The sequence below is a fragment of the Scardinius erythrophthalmus genome (genome assembly GCF_964197995.2).
Source record: "Scardinius erythrophthalmus genome assembly, chromosome: 2".
Classification (NCBI taxonomy): domain Eukaryota; kingdom Metazoa; phylum Chordata; class Actinopteri; order Cypriniformes; family Leuciscidae; genus Scardinius; species Scardinius erythrophthalmus.
This window is the reverse complement of record NC_138222.1, coordinates 43,845,169-43,867,754: the sequence shown is the minus strand read 5'-3', so window position 1 is coordinate 43,867,754 and position 22,586 is coordinate 43,845,169. Positions and strand designations below refer to the sequence as shown.

The following is a 22,586-nucleotide window of genomic DNA, read 5'->3' as shown; positions in this document are numbered from 1 at the left end:
CCATAGACCCACAGTCTATAACCTCAGAAAACATCAACCTATGCCTATAAAGATGTGAATTTATAAAAAAAAAAGGGGAACATTGAGAAACATTTTTATTTATAATCAGAAAACAAACACACACAAAAACATTAAAATGTATCCCTGCTATAAATATTATTGTAACTGCAAGACTCAGATAAAACAAGATGAGGAACCCAGACTTGCACCACATAAAAACAGTAGGCTTCTATTGCACGACTAAACTGATTTATTAATTATTGTTTCTTAGCACAATTTTCACTCTTCACTCCATCAAGAAATAAGAGCTCAAATAGTGTTCATCGTTGTCCCTGAGCTAGACTGCTCTCCCAGGCTCCTCTGAGGCTGATCCTGTCAACCTGTGATGTACCACTGTGCCATACAACAGAGTGCACCACATCACCTCCATATGAAGCGGCCCCAGAGGGCCCCATTGCGGCAGTGCCTCTTGACGCCAAGGTGGATACAGATTTCAGAAGATAGGGGATTTTAGGGCGCTGTTTTAATTCCTTCCCCAGGGATCGCTGTGTATATCTATGTTAAGTAGCTCCACCATAAGCAATAGCATGACACACAGCCCAAACGTAAGAGAATAACTGTAAATATCACTACAAATTCACCACAGAAATCAAGGTTCAGAGGCACAAAAAGTCAGTAACTGTTTAAGTGAAAGAAGTCAATACACAATTAATAGTAATATATACATATCATACATAATAAATAAATTATCATACATAATAAATAAATTATCATCAGATATTATATTATGCAGTCACAGAAGACACACCAGTCACTGTCTACCGTCACAGAAGACATTGATGTAACTGCTTTTTCAAGTATGAATTGGGGATTTTTTAGCAACACATTCAACTAAAAAGATTACTTTTGAATACACTAATCTGCAGTGGCACAACCCTATAACTAGATACTGTAATGGAACAGAACTAAAATATAATGAAATATAGTAAAATACATCAAATCTTGGACAACAACAAATATAAAAACAGAGGATTTGTGGTTCATTTCTGACTGGATATGCTTAAGACGTCAAACATTTACTTAATCAAGCTCCAGAAAACATGCCTCCAGAGCAAGACATGAATGAATAGTTTTACATCATCGCACCATAAACCACTGACATTCAGTCGCTTAACGGACGCATTCAATTCAATTTGTGCATAAAGAAACAAGTGGATGATTTATTTTAATGGCATCCTGGATCACGTTTGGAAAAATGCATGTTTGTTTAGAGCATTTTGTTTTGTCACAGTGAGGCACAGTGCAGAGTTTGCAAAGAAATTTTTGTTGAATGAAGCAACCAACTGTACTGGATCTAACAGCATGCATCACAAACCTTAAAGCTACACTGTGAAGGATTTTCTCCCATCTAGCGGTGAAATTGTTTATGACTACCAACTGAATATTACTTTCTAGCCCCTCCCATTCCGAGGTTTTAACTCCTACGGTGGCCGTATTATTTCAAATCTGCCAGCAGTCGCGAGTAATCTCCCTCTCGCATTCGTCACGGTGCCTCTGAGTGTAAAAACGCGAAAGGCGAAGCTTGAATTTCCAGGTATGTCCCTCTTTGGCTAATGTATTTTCAAGATGGAGGCGCAACATGGCTGCCACCATTCGAGCGACTCGCTCGTATGTATTCTAAATGGCAGATTCTACGCTTATGAGAATACTTTATTAGTTGGTAGAAGTAATTACACATTAATGAGTACATATCATTTTGAAAGAACTAAGTGTTTTTTGCAAATAATCAACTTAAGCGAACGACTTCATAATGCTTTGTCTGTAAATTACGGTTTTATACGGATAATGTAGGGCTGGAACGACGCGTCGATGTAATCAATTAGGCTGTTTATGTTCATCCCTAATCATCTGTCATGTTCTACACTACAACTCTAAAGCAGAGGCTAATGGCTAGTATGGCAGCGCCGCTAATATGGTTGTGTTCATACAGCGTTTTGTTTTTTTCAAGCGTGACAATCCCACTTTACAACCGAACTGACGGGACTCACAACTGCATTCTCTACAAACCTGCGCTGAATGAATGGAACCGCAATGGATAAGGCTGTAACGATGCATCATTATATCGAGATATTGTTGATGTAAATTATATGATTTGCGATATAGAGTTAGTTTTTATCCAAGGCTCAGCTTATTGTATGGTATAATTCACCCAAAATTTTAAATTCTGTCATCATTTACTCACCCTCATGACGTTTCAGATATAAATGTTAAATATAATGTATGATAATGCAATGAGGGAAACCATTTTTTACACAGTCGCTGAATGCGGTTGTGAATCCTGAAAATGTGCAGGCTCGTATTAAGCAGCAATGCCATAATAGCCATTAGCATTTAGAGTTTTGTTTTGCGTGAAATCGAGATGTCACAATACCACCAAAAGTACAGGATACTCGATACCAAAGTAAAAAATAACAACAATAATACTTAAACATGAACTTATTTTTATACATATTTTTAAAAAAGAAATTACAATCATCTCACCAAAATGTTTGCTCACTCAATGTAGCCTGTTTGTGTTTTTATGAGGTAATTTGTTGCAATAGTCAGTAATAAAACAAGAATGAATAAACACGAAGCAGTAGCATAGGCTAAATAAATACAGTAGAATAAAGATACAAATTAATCAATTCTGTACATTTTTATTAAAGGCTTATTAAAGCTTTTCTTTTGTTGTTTGATTATAATTATTAATACAGAGAGCCAATAGTAGCAGGTTTTAAAGGCTGCTGTCACTAAGACCTGGACGGAGACAATATGCTGTTACACATGTTGTTCACATGCACATAACCAAAGTAAATATTTGCCAAGATGGAGATTTTGACATAACTGTGTGTGTATTTTAATGCTTATGTATAATAAGCTGTGAAAATCAAACACGCGAGAGGCGGCTATTTGTGTGCGCTTTGGTTGAGCGCGCACTGACTGAAAATGGTCTCTCAGAGTGTGCGAGTACTTTATAGTTTAAAATCACTTGAATTTATAAATTGGCACGATATATAAATTGTATTGCACAGTGCAGATTGCTTGCAGAGCAAAATCAATGTGGATACTAGGAATCCAATTGCACATTTTGAGAGAGAGATTGAGAGAGAGAGAGAGAGAGAGAGAGAGAGAGAGAGAGAGAGAGAGAGAGAGAGAGAGAGAGAGAGAGAGAGAGAGAGAGAGAGAGAGAGAGAGAGAGAGAGAGAGAGGTACCACCTCTCTGATTTGCTCTGATAATCTGTTTGGTTTCAACCTACCAGCTATAGTGCATAAATGTTCGGTACTGTATTGTATAAAAACAAGTACCGTCGTCACTCTGGAATTTAAATGATACCGTCTTGGTACCGAAAGTATCGGTTCTCATGACATCCCTTGTGTGAAACTTGACAGGGGATTAGGGATGAGCATAAACAGTGCGATGCGTTGTTCCAGCACTGGGATAATGTTTTTTAAATTACTCACGTAGACTAACACTAATAGGGAGCGGAAGTTTTACCGTTTCCTATGCAATGACGTTAGCCAGTCATAACAGTAGGTATTTACTGACAAGCCTTAAAGGAGCCGTCCCTTAAAAAACGGATTGTTTCAGACAAAGAATCAGAATGAAGTTTGAAAATGATTATTTGTATCATATATAAACACATTTTTTTTTTTTTTTTGGGAAAATCCATGTCCTGACCCCTTTAACAGCCCTGCATCATAATTTTCAATTGTTCTACAATTTAAGAGAATTAACTAAAAAGTATCATCCAAACAACTGTGACAGAGTCATTTTTTCCTCAATGTTAGTTTAGCTGGAAAAGACCATTAGTAAATATTGAGAGATCAAGCACAGATTACATTAACAGGTCTTAAAGAAAACACTAGTTCTTTCACCAAGCATGATGTCTTATGTTGGAAAGCAGAAACACTTTATTATTAATACATACAAATGAATCCTTTATAGAGGCATATATAAGGCCTATATATTTTAACGAGTCATTAAGACAAATGACAGGAATAGCATTTTCATATCTGGATGGAATATGAAGATTACTGCAATTAGGAGCACAAGTAGTAACACTGCATCTTATTTGTAAGGTTTTGTTTTTCAAAACATATGATGGAAGAGCACCGTGAAAGAGAAGATTATTTGAACAAATCACTGAGGAGTAGTTTGAGCCATGGTGGCATTAATAATCTCTTTTCAGATGTCACTGCTTTATGGGAGTCAACAGCACATATGTCATGCTCCCAGAGGGGGGCACATTAAAAATGATATTGTAAATGCAAAGACTGGAATCTGATCCAGCTGGCTGTTCAAGAAAAAAAGAGCTGCTGACCAATTCCGTTTCAAAATGGCCAGATGAAACCAGCTTCTCCATTTCCAATCAAATAACAACGTCGATTCAAAAACTATCCAATAAATCATAACACAAAGGCAACGAGGGTTTGATAAACAACAGAAAAAGAAAGGCACCGATGGCATGTTGATGTTGTTGCTCTCACTTCCTTCGACACATCAAGTGACAGCAATACAGATCATAAAACACATGCTAAAACAGACATCTAAGACACGTTTAAACAAATAGTGACAGATCCTGTTGTGTATCAGTAGCCCATTGGGCCTGGATGTGCTGGGACAAACACACTCTCTACTGAAACTGCTAGCGGCGGGCTATTAGCCTCTCCAGTTACTCAAACAATAGCTCATACCAATTGAAATTTACCATTAAAACAAATATAAACAGAGCTACTTACCTCTTTACACGTCGGAAAACTATCCCTCTTGGACTTAAACCCTTTTCCAGTGTACAATTTTCGTCGACAGAAGTAGAAAAGTATTGGGGAAGCGAGTGAACGTCAGCGGAGGCTTGTGTGAAACTGACAGTCAAATAAACCCGGAGAGGGAGGGAGATAGAGAGAGAGAGAGAGAGAGAGAGAGAGAGGCCCAGCGCTTTAGCCTCCCCGCTAACGGACGGATATTTCGACGATTACGCTTTAAGTGTATGAGAATACGCACGCGAGTTACAGTATCACACGTTTAACGTCACGGCGAGCTAATCGTACGGAGAGGACATTTAATTTAGCGGTCATATATGTTTCGAATTCCTCCCCGTTTGCCCTCGGGTGCGAGTCCCCATTCCTGCCTATTCGCGGCGTCCATTAGAGCGCTGCTATGTGTGTGTATGTGAACACAGCCCTGCTTCTACGCACACACACACACGCGCGCGCGAGCGAGCGAGCGCGCATTTCGACATTTTACGACATTCTCGCATCCTTGACGACTCTCCGGGACAACAACATCGCCATAAGGCTTGCCGAAAATGACAATATATTGTGAAAAACCGTTAATGGTCGCAGTGGTTGACTACCGACTCTTGTGGATCTATAGATATTTTAGTGCAGTTTATGAATGCTGGCCAATATGATACTGTGTTGTATTATGGAGTTGGTAGCCTCATGCTCTCTAGTGGCAGAATGTGTCAGCGCTTCATGTACACATAAACTGAAGGTGCAAAATAAGCTTGTATGTTTTTATGGGGTTTTCGTTATCTAAATATAAAAATATAGAAACAACACAGCACAGAATTGGCCTTAATATCACAACTCTCTGGTAAAAGCAATATTACCGTTTTAATGATATTAGTCTGCTGATTAGGTACCAATTTCGATTCTACTGTTTGTTTCTTTGTTTTTGAGAAGTCAAAGGCGACAAAACCTCTTTTTGTTTTTAATATATATATAAAAAAAAAAAAACGTAATCTACTATATAAACCCATTGAATATGGTGTATTTCAGTGTCTCGAATCTTTTGAGCCCCTCATCAAAGATTCGTTCATTGTCCATTTCTGGAGGTTACGCTAGGTGGCGACAAGTAATTCTTTTTGTGTGTGTTCTGAACTGACTCAATATGAGTTATGCACTCATAAAAACCTCTAGGATAAAAACTCAGAAAAAAACTACTTTCAGAATATGTTTAACACTTTTAATGTCATTTTTCTACCGTACAGCAGTCATTTGATTCAAAATGAAGTTAAGCATGAGTCAGAACATGGAAATGAACAAGAATGATTCATTCACTTAAAAGATTTGTTCATGAACGAATCCCTATTTCAGGTGTGCTTTCTCATTACATGAATGACAAGCATGAATGTTCCTTTTATTGTGTTTTATTCTATTTTTTACAGTCTATGGTTTTATTACAGAGGTTCTAAACCTTTGGTCTCCAACAATATTCAAAGACCCAAATGGCTTTTCCATTTGTTTGTGAGTTATTGAAAGAGGGTTTTAAAAATAACATTTACTCGCAATTTGTACCCCTTAAAAAAAAGTTTGGCATAACTAGAAAAATCTATATTCATTATAAACAGACACATGGCGTCTTACAATTTTATTTTGCATGACTTTTCTAAGGCCACATTCACACAGCAACAGAATGTGGGTTTAAATCCCCAAAACCCACTGTTTTGCTTTATTCAGCGTCAAGCAGTGGTTTTATATTCAAAATGTTTAATTTTAAAAATGCCCAGTCTTTAAAAATTAAAGGTCCTTGATCAGCAGACACTATTATCAACAACATACTAAATACATGACTACTCAACTAACGATTACTAAGGGAATCAAGTCAAACAACTTTTAAATGAGTTCAGTTCAGGGTCGTTGTGTTTTACACTATTTTTTACAGTCTATGGTTTTACAGGGCTACATATGAAACCGGAGATGATGAGGGATGATTGAAAAGCGTCCCTTCCCTTTTCAACCAATCGAAGTCGAGTATTCCGTGAGGCAGTGGCCAATCAGACAGCACGGAGCGGTATTTGAATCACCAGAAGGCCTTTGTACTGTACGGTTTGTTTTGAGTTGGACAAGGAACATTAAGCGAAGCTAAACGGCCTGTTTTTAATATTTTTTAAATTTCATTTAAGCAAGACCTCTCGAAAAGCATATTCATCATGGAAATGCACGCTTTGGTGAGTATTAAAATGCAGAAATATGCGTTTGTATTTGTCTGATAAAAGGCTTGCTAGCGTCAAAGCAGCTTCATGTTCGTTAGCTTAAATAGTTAAGAGTCGTGTTGAAATAGCTTGTATGAGCATGGTATTAGTTCTTACTTCCTTTCCCCATACAGCGAAATGCAAACAACCCTATTTTTATCGGTGGCAAAGGCGGTCCTGGAAATGGTGCAGCGAGGAGGGCCGTGTTTGGCGAACTTTCCAACTTTCCCCACAAACCAGTTCAGACCAAGGTGCGTGTCTTTATTGACCACTGTGCAACTTGTGCGTTTGAGCAACAATATGATGCCACACATTCCTTTCTTCTTTCCTTTTCAGAAGGTTCAACCTTTGCTATCTGTTAAACCGACTGTCCAGCCAGCTGTTGTGCAACCCAAACGTGCCCAGGTACAGCACGGTGTCCCTCAGCCTGCCCCAGCGTTACCCCCCTCTGCTCAAGCTGACGTGAGCATGAAGGAGGAGGAACTGTGTCAAGCCTTTTCCAACACCCTCTTTCCAGTCGAAGACATCGATGAGGGGGATGCTGACATGCCTCAGCTGTGTCCTGAATATGTAAAGGACATCTATGTGTATCTGCAAAGCCTTGAGGTACTTGCTGCTTGTCTGTTTATAGCATCTTTCTTTCTTGGTTTTCCCACATTTCGTTCCTCCCACAGCTTCTGTGCTCTCATTGCAGGTTCAGCAGTCGGTTCGTCCCCGTTATATGCGTGGTTATGATATCAATGGACGAATGCGTGCTCTCCTGGTTGATTGGCTGATTCAGGTTCACTCAAGATTTCAGCTCCTGCAGGAAACCTTGTACATGACTGTAGCCGTCCTTGATCGCTTTCTCCAGGTGACCGTTACAGCCATTTGGTTGTTTTCTTGTTCATGCAGTACCTGATTTCCTATGCTATACTGGTGAATACTTTCTGGGAGATGACTTGGTGAATTTAATGTCTGAATGACTTAATCAAATTGTATTTTAAAACCTTGTAACGGATGTTATTTATGATCAGAAAAATCTACAGAAGTATGGAATTGTTAAACCCCTTTTTCTTGCACTTTCAGGTTCAGCCTGTGACCCGTAAGAAGCTCCAGCTAGTGGGGGTTACTGCAATGCTGGTTGCTTGTAAATATGAGGAAATGTATGTGCCGCTGGTTGGGGACTTTGCCTATATAGCTGACGATGCTTTCACGAAAGCCCAGATCAGAGAGATGGAGATGTTGATCCTCAGCGAGCTGAACTTTGAACTTGGACGTCCTCTGCCCTTGCACTTTTTGCGGAGAGCTTCAAAGGCTGGCAATGCAAGTACAGGTTTTTATAATCACTGAGGTTTGGCAGTTTTATTTTTCTTAAGCTTCAGATGTTAAGTCTTTGCATTTTAAAACTGCTTTCTAGGCGGATGCTGAGAAGCATACGCTGGCAAAATATTTCCTTGAACTGACACTACTTGACTATGACATGGTCCACTATAAGCCTTCTGAGACTGCAGCTGCTGCTCTGTGCCTCTCTCAACTTGTGCTTGATGGCCAGAAATGGGTAATTTTTATTTTTCCTTCTCTGCCATACACACCCCACACACACACTTTTATAAATTACTTTCTTTGCCCCTGCTGCTCCAGTCACCAACCCAACAACACTACTCCTCCTATGATGAGGCCCACCTGAAGCCTATCATGCAGCATATTGCCAAAAATGTGGTTACAGTCAATGAAGGACTCTCAAAGCATGTGGTAAGCACTTTTCTATTAGTCTTTACATTTACACTTATGGATTTGGCCGATTCTGAGTCAAACCGACTTGCAAAAAGGAGCGAAAGCATGGGTTTACTTGTACTGAATTCTAGGCTGATGTTGTCCGTCTCTTACAGACTGTGAAAAAGAAATACTCCAGCAGTAGGCTCATGAAGATCAGCCTCCTTCCTCAGTTGAAGTCATCACTTGTGAAGGATCTGGCTGCTCCTCTGCTGTCCAGCTCCTGAGGATTTTTATGTGGGATTGAACGCTAACACTTGCACTTTATTTTGTGTCAGCCATTTTGAGAGATGGACTGCTGCTTTTTAAACCGATGTACATACTTTTGGATTGTCTTAATAAATGTTTCTACCTTTTTAAAGATTACTTTCTTTTTAAGCTGAGGGTTTAAATTGAGTTTTATTGTTTATGAACTTTCTGTAGCTGTATTTGCTTTACCACTTAGTGGGCAAAAGTGGAGCTGAAATCATTAAAATCCAAAGATTTAATGCCATTTTCTGACTTGTGTTAATGATGTCATAAATTAGGATTGGGGTAAAGGTTTAAAGTTGTATGTGTTTGGACTCAAAACACAAATTATGCAACTGCTAAATGAATTAAGTCCCAGACTTTCAACCTGCTGTCAGGGATATTGCACACATGCAATATCCCTTATTTATGTATAATTCTATTTCACAAATTTGTGCCTTGAAATATTTAAGGTGAAGTGTTTATCTATAACACTAAGCTGCAGAGTGTTGTGTGTTTTCAGTTGTTCCATTTAATCTTAGAACAAAAGTACATTTGCTAGTGAAAATGTTTAGATGCAGGTGTCCTGCAAATTTGTGGTTATGCTGTTAGTGATTGAAACCTATTGTCTTTGATCCAGTGGGCATTTTTTACACAATTCTGCCTCTTGCTTAACCGTTCCAATAAACTCACACTGTGTCTCTAAAATAGTTCAATGAAATATTTGCTTCCATTTTACATTCCAATCTTAGACCATTTACATGGGCTGCATTCATGAAACATTACTTTTTTTTGTGTGTGCCATTTTGTAAAAGTTTTAGATTTGTGTCTCCCAAATACTTTAAACAACTTGTCCTTAAATGTTTGTCAGTGTAAATAGTTAGGATATTCTAAAAATGCCCCAAATTAAGATGTTTATTTTGATGCTTGTTCCCCAAATAAAGTTCCTGATGGAAGTAACATGTCTAATGATTTGTCCAAACCAATTAACTTTGTATTTAATGTAAAAAAGATTTATCAATGTATTAGACAAGATAACCTCATCAGTAGGATAGTACACAATCAGACACCAAACACCAATATCTGTCACTTTATTCTTAAGAAAAAAACTAAGATGTTCTCAGTAAAATATATGGGAACTGATCTTGGGTACATTCTTACAAACATCTAAGAATTTATCTTGAGAAGTTGACTTCCATAGTATGGAAAAACATACTATGGAAGTCAATGGGGCCCATGAACTGGTTACTGACTTTCTTCAAAACATCTTTTGTGTTCAGCAGAAAAATAATATTAATACAGGTTTGGAACAACCTGAAGGTTGAAACTTGAAAATATGACAATTTTCATTTTTGGGCAAACTATCCATTTAAGAATTTTTGTAGATCCAGCCCCGATTCATCTCTTCACTGACTAGCACCTTGACGAATGGTGTCGATGACCTGACCAGTACATTTGTATGATATTGTACTCATAAAGTGCTTCGTATCTATACAGTAACACATGTGGTGAGTATGGGTTTTCCAAATAATGCATGGAAATACCACTGTTGGAATCTTTTGTACAATGATACATTCAGCATTGTTATAAGATTATGAACGTAACATCAAAAGCATAGTACAATCCATGGTTTTCAAGAGCTGTAGTGCAGTTTAAATATTTGGGTTTCTCTTAACTACAGTATGAAAGGCAATAACATGGTAAAACGTTCCTTAGCAGCAAAACATTTCCCACTAAAACCATTGATTCGGACATGACTTCAAGAGATTGGAAAAAAAAATACATAAATCACAAACAGCAGGTGACTCTTAAGCCAAGCCCCTTAATTTACATATAAAATCTATCCATTTGAAAAGCAAAATAAAAAAAGCCTGTTCCCACATAAAATGGCTACTTCATCGCTAAGTGAATTAAGATCACCTATAAAATCAATGAAAGATGAACAAACCATATCAGAAATAAACTGTAGAATGCTATAATATAAATACAATAAATAGTTTTGATCAGTGCTCACAGGGAGTGCTCAGTATTCAGCGCCCTGGAGAAAACTTTCGTGTCCGGTCGGCGTCTGCCCGCATGGCCTCAAATGTCTGTGGCAACACAACGCAAAGCTTATGAGGAGTTCAGCCACAGCACGCCTCGCTCGCTCCTTCATTATCTCCATTTTCCCTCATTTCTTTGTCCTTGTCCTTCTTCGAACAAGTCTGCTGAGGTTCTGGTCGCCTCATCAACAGCAGAAGAGGTTAGATCTTGGTCACGTAATTGTTTGGGAAAAGACCTTGTTTACCTCTCAGTCTCCCTGTCCACCATCCAGAGGCATCTAGACAAACAAATATCGCATATCACATTATTTAAGACCCACAACGTATCTTTTAAAAAGATTCAGATAGGCCCTATATGTAAAATGCCAGCAATATTCATGAAAACTGGATTCACGAAACATTAAGAAAATCGTTTTCATAAATAAGCATTCTGCACGCTCTCACCTTCCTTAATGATGTCAATGACGTCATCTGCATTGAAACTGAGCTCATCTGTGTCTTGGGCGTCGTATGCATAAAGGGCTTTACATTGAGGCACTTGGGGCTTCGGCTTGGGGGCCGGTTTTGGCCGGCCACCTCCTGGAGAGGGCCTGTTGGTGGACTGTCTGTGGGCCCTTGGAAAAAAGCACAGAGGACATTAACTGATGGAATTGCAGGTGACGTTTCTAACATTGCAGCAACCACGGGAACATGCTTCTACGAGTGAAGGTAAGTGTGAAGTCAACTAGGATCTTGAAGTACCAGATAGCTGCTGTGAGAGGGTTAGCGGTCTGATTTTGTGGTGTTAGTACACGTGTTCCCAACTAGGTGGCGACAGATTCACATTTATCCATTGTGGCACTGTCAGTCTGAACTAGTCTACATTTCCCAAATAGACTTCATTCAGTTGATCCTCCACCTCAGAATATATATATTTTTTTCAGTTGTTGCAACGAAGGGCCATTTGTTAGCCCTTCAGTCTTCATGATGTGTCTGAGTCGACCCTCATCATGACTACAACCGAGAAAATGTTAGAAAATGCCCAATCCAGAGTCCTTAACCTTGCTGAAGTTAAAGAAGAAAGAAAATCCTCTTTCATATGACTAGCTATTCACAATCTGATCTCCATTCGGTAACACACTATTGTTCAAAAGTTTGGGGTCTGTCAGATTTAAAGGACAATTCACACCGCACAGACAAATGCCAACAAACATGTTGGATCAGTGTTTCCCTGTCGGCGTTGGTCGGTTTTGTTTGCTTTCACCCCACATGTTCAATCAGCGTTTGTTGGTGTCTGTACGGGAAGTGTGAACATGACAGTTATTTTCATAAAATTATAAATCCAATGGCAAACTTGTTTGTTGGCATTTGTTTGTGTGGTGAGAATTGGCCTTAATAGTTTTAAATAACAAATTAATAATTTTATTCAGAAAGGATGCATTAAATTGATCAAAAGTTACAGTAAAGAGTAGACTCTTACATTGTTACAAAGAAATTCTATTTCAAATATGCTGTTCTTTTCTCAAGATTTCCAACAATTTTTTTTTTACTTATTTCAGCATTAGAAATGTTTCTTGAGCACCAAACCAGCATATTAGAAGGATTTGTGAAGGCTCATGTGACACTGAAGCTTCAGCTTTGCATTGCAGAAATTAAATACTTTTTAAAACATATTAAAACAGAAAAGTGTAGTAATATTTCACAATATTACTATTTGTACTGCATTTTTGTTCAAATAAAGGCAGCCTTGGTTAACATAAATGACTTATTACCGAAGTCTTACCAATTCCAAACTTTTGAACAATACTGTAAATCAAATTAGTTTAAATGTAAGGAACCAGAAATCCAAAACAAGAATGAGAAAGAATGCAAGGGTGGATTTGAAGTTGGGCATCTCTGGTGTTGATCTATCACTAGTCAAATGAACCACAACCACTGCCACCTAACAGAAACTACACACATGCTCAGACTCACATTCCTCCATTGCCAGATGGTTGATGATTTCTGCTACGGTAAAGAGATACATGCATGTTACATTCAAACATAGCTCACGATTTTGTTTGCATGGATAATGTCTGGTAGATGAGCTTCAGCTATGCATCTAGCAATTAGACAAATGTTAACCATCTTCAGTACTCAGATAGTTGTTAGCCATATATTTTGAAATGTGTGTGCTGTGTCCTCTCACCCTGCAGCCCCTTGGTCTGGCACTTTGAGGAAATCCATGTTGGGTTGCTGGGGTGCCTGTCTGCTGCCTCTGTCCTTGAGCTGACTGACATTAGTCGGCAGGAACGGACGGGCCGCGTTTCCTGATGTCGGCCTCTGATTGCTGTGATGTTGCGAGTTCCTCTGATTGGCAGTGTGATTTGCATTCTTCAGCCCTCCATTTTGGTGAGCAGCTGCTGAGAAACACGCATGCTTACTGACTAAAACAAATGGAAGATTAGGATATTTGATAATAGTATTAGTTGAATGGGAAAACGTACCTGGAGGGCCAGGTGCGACTCGTGTTGGGGTGTGGTGGTGTGTCCTGGACGTGTTGGGGCGGCTTTGAGTGACGCCCTGCTTAGTAGGACCTGAATGAGGGTTGAATTTGTGTGTATGAGATCATGCATGGATAACAAATAACATTATATTAAATGACATTGTGAATAAAACACAATACGAGTCATCACTCACGTGAGTTTTTGGACAAACCCGGTCCAATGCTGACCTGCAGCATTTTGTTTGAGGGTCGCAGCACAGCTACGTCCCCTTGACCTTGGATGAACTGCACCTGTCTGGATCCTCCAGCATTCCAGGGTCCCCATCCATCTTTCTTTAGTTTCATTTCCAGCCTGCAGGTCCAAATCACAGTCAATGATTAACATACAGTGGCCGCAAAACAACACTGGTTAAAAAGCTTGAATGTCATTGCATGCATTAGATCATAAAAAGCAAATGCCATTTATTAAAAAAAAAAGTAAAAATAACTATTTGAAAATATAACAAAATAATAAAATATAAAGACAACTGAAACATAATAACAAATAATTTCACAAAAAGAAATTTGTTAGGTATGTACATTACCATTCAAAAGTTTGAGGACAGTAAGATATTTTGCAAGAATTATTACTTTTATTCGGCAAGGATGCATTCAATTGCATTAAAGTGACAAAAAAGTGTAAAAAAGACAAAAATGATTCTATAATGTTGCAAAAGATTTCTGTTTCAAATAAATGCAATTTTTTTGAACTTTCTATTAATCAAAGAATCACAAAAAAAGTATAAAATGTTTGATAATAATAATAAGAGATTTTTCTTGAGCACCAAATCATCATATTAGAATCATTTCTGGGGAAAAATAAAATCAGCTTTGCTATCACAGGAATAAATTACATTTTAAAATAAAAAATATATATTTTAAATTGTAATAATATTTCACATGATTAATGTTTTTACAGTATTTTTGATCAAATAATAATAGTCTTGGTAAGAGGCTTTTTTCAGAAACATAAAAACAAATTTTACTGACCCCCAAATTTTTTAACAAATGTTGATCAAATAAATTAAATGAAATTATAAAATAAATTATAAAAACAACAGACATACTGTTCAAAATTCAAAATATGGACCCAAAAAAATCATCTTATGTATTATTCTGTTTAATTTGTATTTAAAGGTCATGCCTTTGCCATGTGAAAGATATTTCAACCTACGTGTTGCTAAATTTGAGAGGTAGTTTCTTTTGCGTTCTCTCTTCGTATCTGCGTGCCAGTAAACTGATGAACTCAGTCTTGAATACACACTCCAGCAGGCTGTCATACTCGTCCTCGTGCAGGATCATGAAGTCATCCTGCATTGTGCTGTAGGAGAGACAAATGTCTTTTCAAGACCTGAAATATCCACATTTGTTCAATCATTCAACATGAGCACAGCCTTTCGGTTCAGGTAACACGTGTTGAGGCACTTTTAGGGCTTTCCAGAGACACAAAGGTTGTCAGGTCACAAAAAACGCAAGTGATACGGGGGCTGTTGGGAGTTTTCGTGTCTGGGACACATGCAGAGATGCCCTGCTTCACCCAATAAACTTAAGTCTTTTCTAATGAGTTTTTTACAAGGTATACTCTCCCTTCCCAGCAACACCTGGTTCACATTATTGACAACCCCCCACTCACAAAAGCAAAGTACGCAAGGTTGTGGGGTGCTGGTACCGCTTCCTTGGACCTCATTTGTAAGATCTTTAGGTTTCTTTGAGAGAGTTCTGAATGTTTTGAATCATTTCCAGGGACCACTAAAAAAAACTATAAATGTTTTTTAAAAGACTGAAGCTTTGTATATCCAGACACTCTCGATTCAGCATGTGTTAAGTAACACAGGGCAGATGAAGGCTCTAACATCTAAACTGGACCTTTGATGTCTCTACGCCTATAATTCAGCAGATGGTTATCCAAGGCATTATGGGACTGCATACAGGGCTCGAAAATACAGGCTCTGTTTTACACATGGGAGGGAAGCTGCAGCTCTTTTGACTCCTTGTGGCTGAACAGAATAAAAAAGGAGTGTGTGTGTCTGTGTGTGTATGTGTCAGATCACCTCGAGTGCTAAGGTTGGCTGTAGCTTGCCATTACATTAATTAAACTGACTGAGCTTGTGTGGTGACGTACCTGAAAGAAACAGCCAAAATCTTCTCTACGTCAACTTTGCGCTTCAGGACCTCTTTCACAAGCCCTTTCTCTGGCCCCTGCTTCACCTTTTCTCTTCCAATCAGGTAGACAGATCTAGGGGTGAGGATCAGGTCTCTCTTGATGCTCTGAACAGATAAAAACACCCATACATACATATAAATGCTACATGTCATGTGCTAAAAATAGTCGCTGATACTCGGGCACATCTGTGTGCTAATTTTGGTATGCTCACCTTAAACCGCCTGTCAAATTTATTGACTTTGTCTGCAAAATCAATCTTCTCCCTCTTGCCCACAAACTGCCTGAGCTCAGGCCGGTCATCCATACCCAGGTAATCACCAACAAAGTTCCTGTTCAAGCTGTGCCTTCTTCTCTCCTTCCTGTTCAGCAGCAGATCAGAGGCTGGAAGAAGATAGAATACATCTTCAGTGTTATTCTCAAAGAGCTTTAGTTCTTGCGCCATGTCACACCATGTCCAAAAGATGAGATGAGATTAAATAAGAGAGATGTGATGTGTACAGAAAACAGGACCAATAAAGTAAATTTTATATGTGAATGGAATTTTTGAGTATCATTTACAATCAAGTTGTAATTTTGCCAAATTATACAAAAACTCTGAAAATATTTAATTGTGTGTATGTAGGATTTATAAAAATGCTAGCTATAAAATTAGCAGGAAAAAGGAGTAAGCCATTTTATTGCAAAAATGTTTAAAATTGGATATGTGGTTGAAATTATATTTGTTACAAAAAAAAAGAGTTCTGCTTGGTTTCATGTACACTACCGTTCAAAACTTTGGGTTTGCAAAGATTTGTTTTTATGTTTTTGGAAGAAATATTTTATGCTTGTCAAGGCAGCATTTATTTGATTAAAATACAGTAAAAACAATAAGTTAAATATTAGAATGACTGTAACCTACTGTAATCTATTTTAAAATGTAATTTATTCCTGTGATTGCAAAGCTGAATTTTCAGCATCATTACTGTGTCTTCAGTGTCACATGATCCTTCAGAAATCATTCTAATATGATGATTTGCTGCTCAAGAAACATTTCTTATTATTATCAATGTTGAAAACAGTTGTTATATTTTGTGCAAACCTTGATACATTTTATTCAGGATCCTTTTATGAATATACAACTCAGAAGAAAAGCATTTATTTGAAATAGAAATATTTTGTAACGTTATAAAAGTCTTTACTGCCACTTCAATTTAATGCATCCTTCCTGAACAAAAGTATTGATTTCTTTCAAAAACTCTTACTAACAACACACCTTTGAACGATAGCGTATGTCCATAACTGGAAACTGTTAATAGCTCAACTAAATACCAGTGAGAGTGGAAAAACGTGTTTTAGTAGAATTTGTATACTAAAACTGGGCCAAAAGAGCCTATAGCGGAAGAAACACCCAAACATGGACACTCACACAGGGTGTGAGGTTTTTTTGTTTTCTTTGTGTGTGTATTATTACTTTTCAACATAATGACAATAATTCAGCTGAAAGCAGCAGTTGAGGTCAGACTCCAAAGATATACAGGGGAAAACCCAAACTGTAACACATTCTGCCATGTAAAACAACTTTGATTTCCCTTTTCTTATAATGTCTTTGTACGCAGGTGCTTGTACATGACGTCTAGCACTTTAGCCTTATTCCAACTATTTGTCTGAAGGTTAAACTCACCCTCCTCCCTCATTTGAACGTATTTCTTGCGTGCGCAAAATTTCCTCCAGGCCGTCTGAATGGTTCTGGCATAACTGTCGAATTTGCGATCTCTCGTCTCCTCCAGCAGGAAGAGCTGTAAATAGAATATGATGCAGGTTGTTTACATGAATCAAAAATACTCACAAACTCACAAGATATCCATTTAAATCAATCAAAAAAAAAAATGATGCACTAAATCCACGCTGTTACCGACTTAACGTCTAATAGTGCAAATAACATTAGTAAATAGAGCTGCATAAACATGTCCATTACACTAAAGGTCACTTGTCACTGGAGCTTATTAAACAGTCCCGGAAAGACAAGGCCCATTATGACACATGGTCTGACACAGTCTGTCCTGTCTGTCATGCAGCAACTTCTCTTTTTCTATTTCAGATTTTCTATTTCTCTTATTCAGTAAGCAGCTGTGTCCAAGTGTTTTGCGGTCATCCCATAAAGCTCTGAGCACTGTGTAGCTCCACTGTGCTTCCTGTATCTCAGAACACACTGTCACAGCTCTGCCGCACTGTAGACTAAACAGCAGATCCTATCATTATCACAGAGGCCTGGCACTGCCTCACACACACACACACACACACACACACACACACACACACACACACACGGCTGGCACAGGATGAGATATCAAATACACAATCCCTCTTTGCCTTCCATGTCACACACAAACAAACAAACAGACACAAACCTCCCATTGATAATTATTTTCATGTTATTGCCATTAACCGATAAATGGCAGATTCTTATTTTGTTTTGTTCAAATAAATGAAAAACATAAATAAAAATAAAACATTAAATAAGTGCAGTGCATAAGTGATTTTTTTAAGTATTACTTTCATTAAGCCAAGATTACATCAAGCAGTAAAACAAGATTACATCAAGCAGTAAGACAAGATTACATCAAGCAGTAAAACAAGATTACATCAACAGCAACTGTTTTCAGCTTTGATAATAAGGTTTTTTTTTTTTTTTTTTTCAGAAATCATTCTAGTTCATGGATTAGAATCATGGGACACTCTACAGACTGTAGACTGAAGAATGTAAAAAATCTAAAAATTCAGCTTTGCCATCATAGGAATGAATCACATTTTAAAATATATGAAAATAAAAACAGTTTTTTTAAGTATTTCTTAAAAAAAACAATATTTCTCAATACTTAAAAATGTATTTAAAAAAAAAAAAAACTTCTTTCAAAAACACACACACACACACACACACACACACACACACACACACACACACACACACACACACACACACACACACACACACACACACACACACACACACACACACACACACACACACACACACACACACACACACACACACACACACACACACACACACACACACACACACACACAAAAAAAATCTTACTGACCCCAAACTTTTGAATGATAATGTAAGTACAAATATATTTCACTATTTCAGTAATGTATAATATTTTTGTTGCAGTGCTGAGACTGAGATTATTTTTGCATTACAGATGCTGACAAGTAGGGAAGGATGGTCAAAATATGCTTAAGTGGCATAAAAAAAATTTAATATAGAAACCTTAAGATATCTGGATCTTAATTGTATTTGTTTAAAATGTTCCCCCTTTTAATTCTGTGGTAAAATATGACCTGGACATTTCTTAACAGTGTTTTTAAATTAAATCACACTGTTTGGATGTCTCATGCAAACACTGTAAGACTTCATCAGCTCTCAGTAGGATTAAAGAGCGACTACTACTACTACACACTCACACACTCTCTCTCACTAAAGAAATTCCTGTAGTCATGAACTAATTACTCAGTATCAGCACCTTATCTCAGAAAGAGTTTTGTTTTGAGAGGCAATGCAGTTCAAATCTGGGCCCTCCTAAATTTTATATTACACCAACACACATTTCACACAGAAAATGCCACGTTTTAACACATACATGCCAAAGTCACACATCTCTGGATAATCTGGTGCATTCATGCCGAGCCACAGAGCCTTATACTGTGACTCTATGTATACGTGTGTACATCTAAATGTCAACAGTGAGATCACAGCACATCCACAAGCAGTGCTTTCATAAGCAAGCTGAAAAAAAAAGTAGTGGAAAAAGCAAAGCTGTCTTGGACATAACAGAAGCAGCTTTACCACAGCACTGTGTGTATCAGATCCAGAGCAATGTTGACCTAACGGTGCTGACGTGGGACCGGCCCAGTGTCCCTCCTCCTTCCCTACTGACTGCCCACTATTCATCAACCCACTCTGAGCTGAGCTGATGTCTGCCAGACAAAGGCTGACTCTTACACTTCGCCTCTCTTCTGCCATTACAGCACAACTCAAATGTTAAATCTTGACCAAAGTGAAAGAACAATGTTGAACATGCTGCTTGTGTCAAGTTTTGCTGGTGTATCTAGTCTGATGTATTTTTCTGAAGTGTGCATATTGTAGAGCAATCCAAAAGTAGAAGGATACTGAAGCAACATTTAAAAATTTATCAGCGTAATTGCGTTGAAATATCAAAAAAAGTAGCATTTACCAAGTGTTCCGACCCCAAATCTTTGAACGGTAGTGTATTTTAAAAAAAGATGGCACAAACACACTGTTCAAGCAAAAAAAAGAGGTTTGGTTTGGTTTTTGGCTGTCAAACTTAAGGTATGGCCAAATTACACTTTGTGTTCCATTCACTTTCATTCATTTGTATGTGAATGTGGGAGAGTCAGTGTGCAAACAAGTGTGCAGAAGGTTCCTCTCCCACCAATTCTGTCACGTGAAGTCTTGTTGTAGTGAAAAAGACGTTTGACTGACAGAGGACCAAAATGTGAAATACTGACTTTTCAGTATTGTGGAGTAGACGTGCATTTTGACATTTTAAATGTATTGCAATTTGTTAGGATAACTTTTTATTGATTATAAACAAGACTCCCTGGGGCATGATATCATATCCTGTTGCTGAAAATTTCACTTACCGATTCCGGGGCTTTGATGAAGATCTTGGTATGCCCGAGCTGATACTGGTCTTGGTCCATGTTTACGGAGCGCAGGAGATGCAGCACACCCTGCTTCTCATCCCCCCGCCATGTTGGCCACGACTCCTTCGTCAGAATAGCATACCTGAGTCACAGAAACAGAGAGAGAAGATGAGGAAGGTTTCATCATTTTGAGAATGAAATCATATTTTATTAAACTACATATTTTTCATTCATATGAAAGTAAAAAATGTTCAGTTGTCTTCTGAAGTGGAGCCCTGTGTAAGTATAGTATTGTAGGCAGTCTGTGTGTGCAAGATAAACACTTGCAGGGTGGAGTAAAAAAAATATTAACACATCAAAAGATGATTCAGGGTTTTACTTTGTGTAAAAAGTTAATAACCAAATGAAGCATGTGAAGTAATTGATCATATTAGACCCTTAAACCAACACAATAAGAGGAAACTGTCCAACTACTGGCCCATAACAGAAGAGGAACCAAAATTCGTCAACATAAAAGTACTATAACACACTACCAACTTATAGATCTCTCTTCCTTCTCTTTGTGAAATTCTTGTGAAAATATGGTGTCTTGTCATTGGATCTCAAAATTGTAACGGTCAGATATGTTCTCATTCCATGAAGTTCTACGAAGAGATCCTGGTCAGGCTTTAAAGATGACTTTGAAATCAGTCTTTACCGGTTCAAGAACTTGCGGAAGACTCGTCTGTAAGCATAGCCGGCACGCCTTACTCTAATATTCTCTTTCAGACCCAGGTATTCGACCTGGTGCTTCACTCTAGAGAGAGAGAGAGAGAGAGAGAGAGAGATGGAGAGGAAGGAAGGTTAATATACACAGCAACAGTCAAAAAGCCCCTTTACAGAAATTCATCTCAGTTTTTTACAATTTCATAGACAAAAAGGAATTTCTGGTGGTTTCCTCATCAGCCTTTCCTAAATAAATGACTGAATAATTGCAAATCTCATTGACACACATCCTGAGAATGAAGTGTGAGTGCTAATTATACTGCCCATTGTGTCCAACATGAACAATGCTCACAAACTCTCAAAACAGGAAGACCATTAGAGCCTGAACAATCCAACACGCTGGATCAGAACATTTCATTCCACATTTCGTTCCAAAAAAAAAAAAAACTATGGCGAAAGATGAAATAGCCAAGAAAAGCGAACAAAAAAAGATGAAAGAACTGTCGGGACAAAGGACAACCATGCTGAGAAATAAAATCTGAATCCATGTTGCTACTAGTTTCCTATTTTACACTACAGTTTAAAGTTTGGGGTCAGTACGATTTTTAATACCTTTATTCAGCAAGGATGCATTAAATTGATCAAAAGCAACATTTACAATGTTACAAAAGATTTTGTTTTAAATATCAAATAAATATCAAAACTGATAATAAGAAATGTTTCTTAAGCAGCAAATCAGGATATTAGAATGATTTGTGAAGGATCATGTGACACTGAAGACTGGACTAATGATGCTGAAAATTCAGTCTTGCCATCACAGGAATAAATTACACAAAATATATTAAAATAGAAAACAGTTTTATATTGTAATAACATTTTACAATATGACAGTTTTTTTTTTCTTGGTGCATCAAGGCAGAGACTTTATAAAAACGGACCAACCACAAATCTTTGAATGATAGTGTTGACTTAAAATAAATAAAAAAAACTTGGATTTCAGAAATTTAATTTGCTGATATGCTTTACTTGAGAAAGTTTCTCTGTGATTTTTCTGCAGAACTGCTGTGACTTGTGAAAACACAAACATGCCTCATTAAAGAGGATGTTTTCCTCTCAAAGTTTTTTTTTTTTAATTCAATATGAATAATGGCCACTTTAAGAGAATATATAATAATTTAATAAGAAATCTCAACTATATCCATTATAATATCAGTTTCCTATATAATTGTAACACAGCACTGACAAAGATTTAAAGGAACACGCTGACTTTTTGGGACTTTAGCTTATTCACCGTATCCCCCAGAGTTAGATAAGTCCATACATACCCTTCTCATCTCCGTGCGTGCCGTAACTCTGTCTGACGCACCCTCTGCTAGCCTAGCTTAGCACAAAGACTGGAGGTAAACGGTTCCAGCTAGCATACTGCTCCCAATAAGTGAAAAACGCCAACATTTTCCTATTTACATGCTGTGTATATATTCTCAGAAGGCGAAGCACTGCTACTTGGGCAGAGTGAT

General features: G+C 37.7%; 3 protein-coding genes across 12 annotated transcripts in view; 1 reads left to right on the top strand and 2 right to left on the bottom strand.

The window, feature by feature from the left end:
- rnf111 (ring finger protein 111) overlaps positions 1-5,234 on the bottom strand; it is a 47,950-nt gene extending 42,716 nt beyond the window's left edge. For 2 of the 4 annotated variants that reach the window (XM_081353042.1, XM_081353044.1), the window contains exon 1: positions 4,783-5,234. The gene's annotated coding sequence lies outside the window, so the exon portion shown is untranslated. The remainder of the gene's footprint in view (positions 1-4,782) is intronic. The other 2 variants (XM_081353041.1, XM_081353043.1) reach the window with 2 other exon arrangements.
- A 1,573-nt stretch (positions 5,235-6,807) lies between these two features.
- On the top strand, positions 6,808-9,267 carry ccnb2 (cyclin B2). 2 transcript variants are annotated; one of them, XM_081358714.1, is made up of 8 exons: positions 6,808-6,995; positions 7,154-7,270; positions 7,356-7,625; positions 7,714-7,872; positions 8,088-8,324; positions 8,419-8,559; positions 8,643-8,753; positions 8,891-9,267. In XM_081358714.1, the coding sequence occupies exons 1-8, from the start codon at positions 6,978-6,980 to the stop codon at positions 8,999-9,001; spliced, it is 1,164 nt and encodes a 387-aa protein (XP_081214840.1). In that variant the 5' UTR covers positions 6,808-6,977; the 3' UTR covers positions 9,002-9,267. The 2 variants fall into 2 exon arrangements, with proteins under 2 accessions (XP_081214840.1, XP_081214841.1); XM_081358715.1 differs by having other exon boundaries at positions 6,871-6,995; positions 7,359-7,625.
- A 717-nt stretch (positions 9,268-9,984) lies between these two features.
- myo1ea (myosin IEa) overlaps positions 9,985-22,586 on the bottom strand; it is a 52,353-nt gene continuing 39,751 nt past the window's right edge. The window contains exons 18-29 of one of the 6 annotated variants that reach the window (XM_081358710.1): positions 21,062-21,160; positions 20,362-20,506; positions 17,372-17,486; positions 15,923-16,092; positions 15,670-15,815; positions 14,722-14,868; positions 13,703-13,860; positions 13,510-13,599; positions 13,212-13,422; positions 12,998-13,027; positions 11,489-11,658; positions 9,986-11,322 (exon numbers count right to left, since the gene is read on the bottom strand). In XM_081358710.1, coding sequence (XP_081214836.1) covers positions 11,246-11,322; positions 11,489-11,658; positions 12,998-13,027; positions 13,212-13,422; positions 13,510-13,599; positions 13,703-13,860; positions 14,722-14,868; positions 15,670-15,815; positions 15,923-16,092; positions 17,372-17,486; positions 20,362-20,506; positions 21,062-21,160 — 1,558 coding nt within the window. In that variant the 3' untranslated portion in view covers positions 9,986-11,245. Of the gene's footprint in view, positions 11,323-11,488; positions 11,659-12,997; positions 13,031-13,211; positions 13,426-13,509; positions 13,600-13,702; positions 13,861-14,721; positions 14,869-15,669; positions 15,816-15,922; positions 16,093-17,371; positions 17,487-20,361; positions 20,507-21,061; positions 21,161-22,586 lie in introns of all 6 variants that reach the window. The other 5 variants (XM_081358708.1, XM_081358707.1, XM_081358709.1 and 2 more) reach the window with 5 other exon arrangements.

Bases quoted from the DNA above. Each gene is read 5' to 3' on its own strand.
- ccnb2 (XM_081358714.1), top strand. The intron at 7,626-7,713 runs GTACTTGCTGCT...CTCTCATTGCAG, and splicing joins TGTATCTGCAAAGCCTTGAG to GTTCAGCAGTCGGTTCGTCC. The intron at 8,325-8,418 runs GCAAGTACAGGT...ACTGCTTTCTAG, and splicing joins GAGCTTCAAAGGCTGGCAAT to GCGGATGCTGAGAAGCATAC.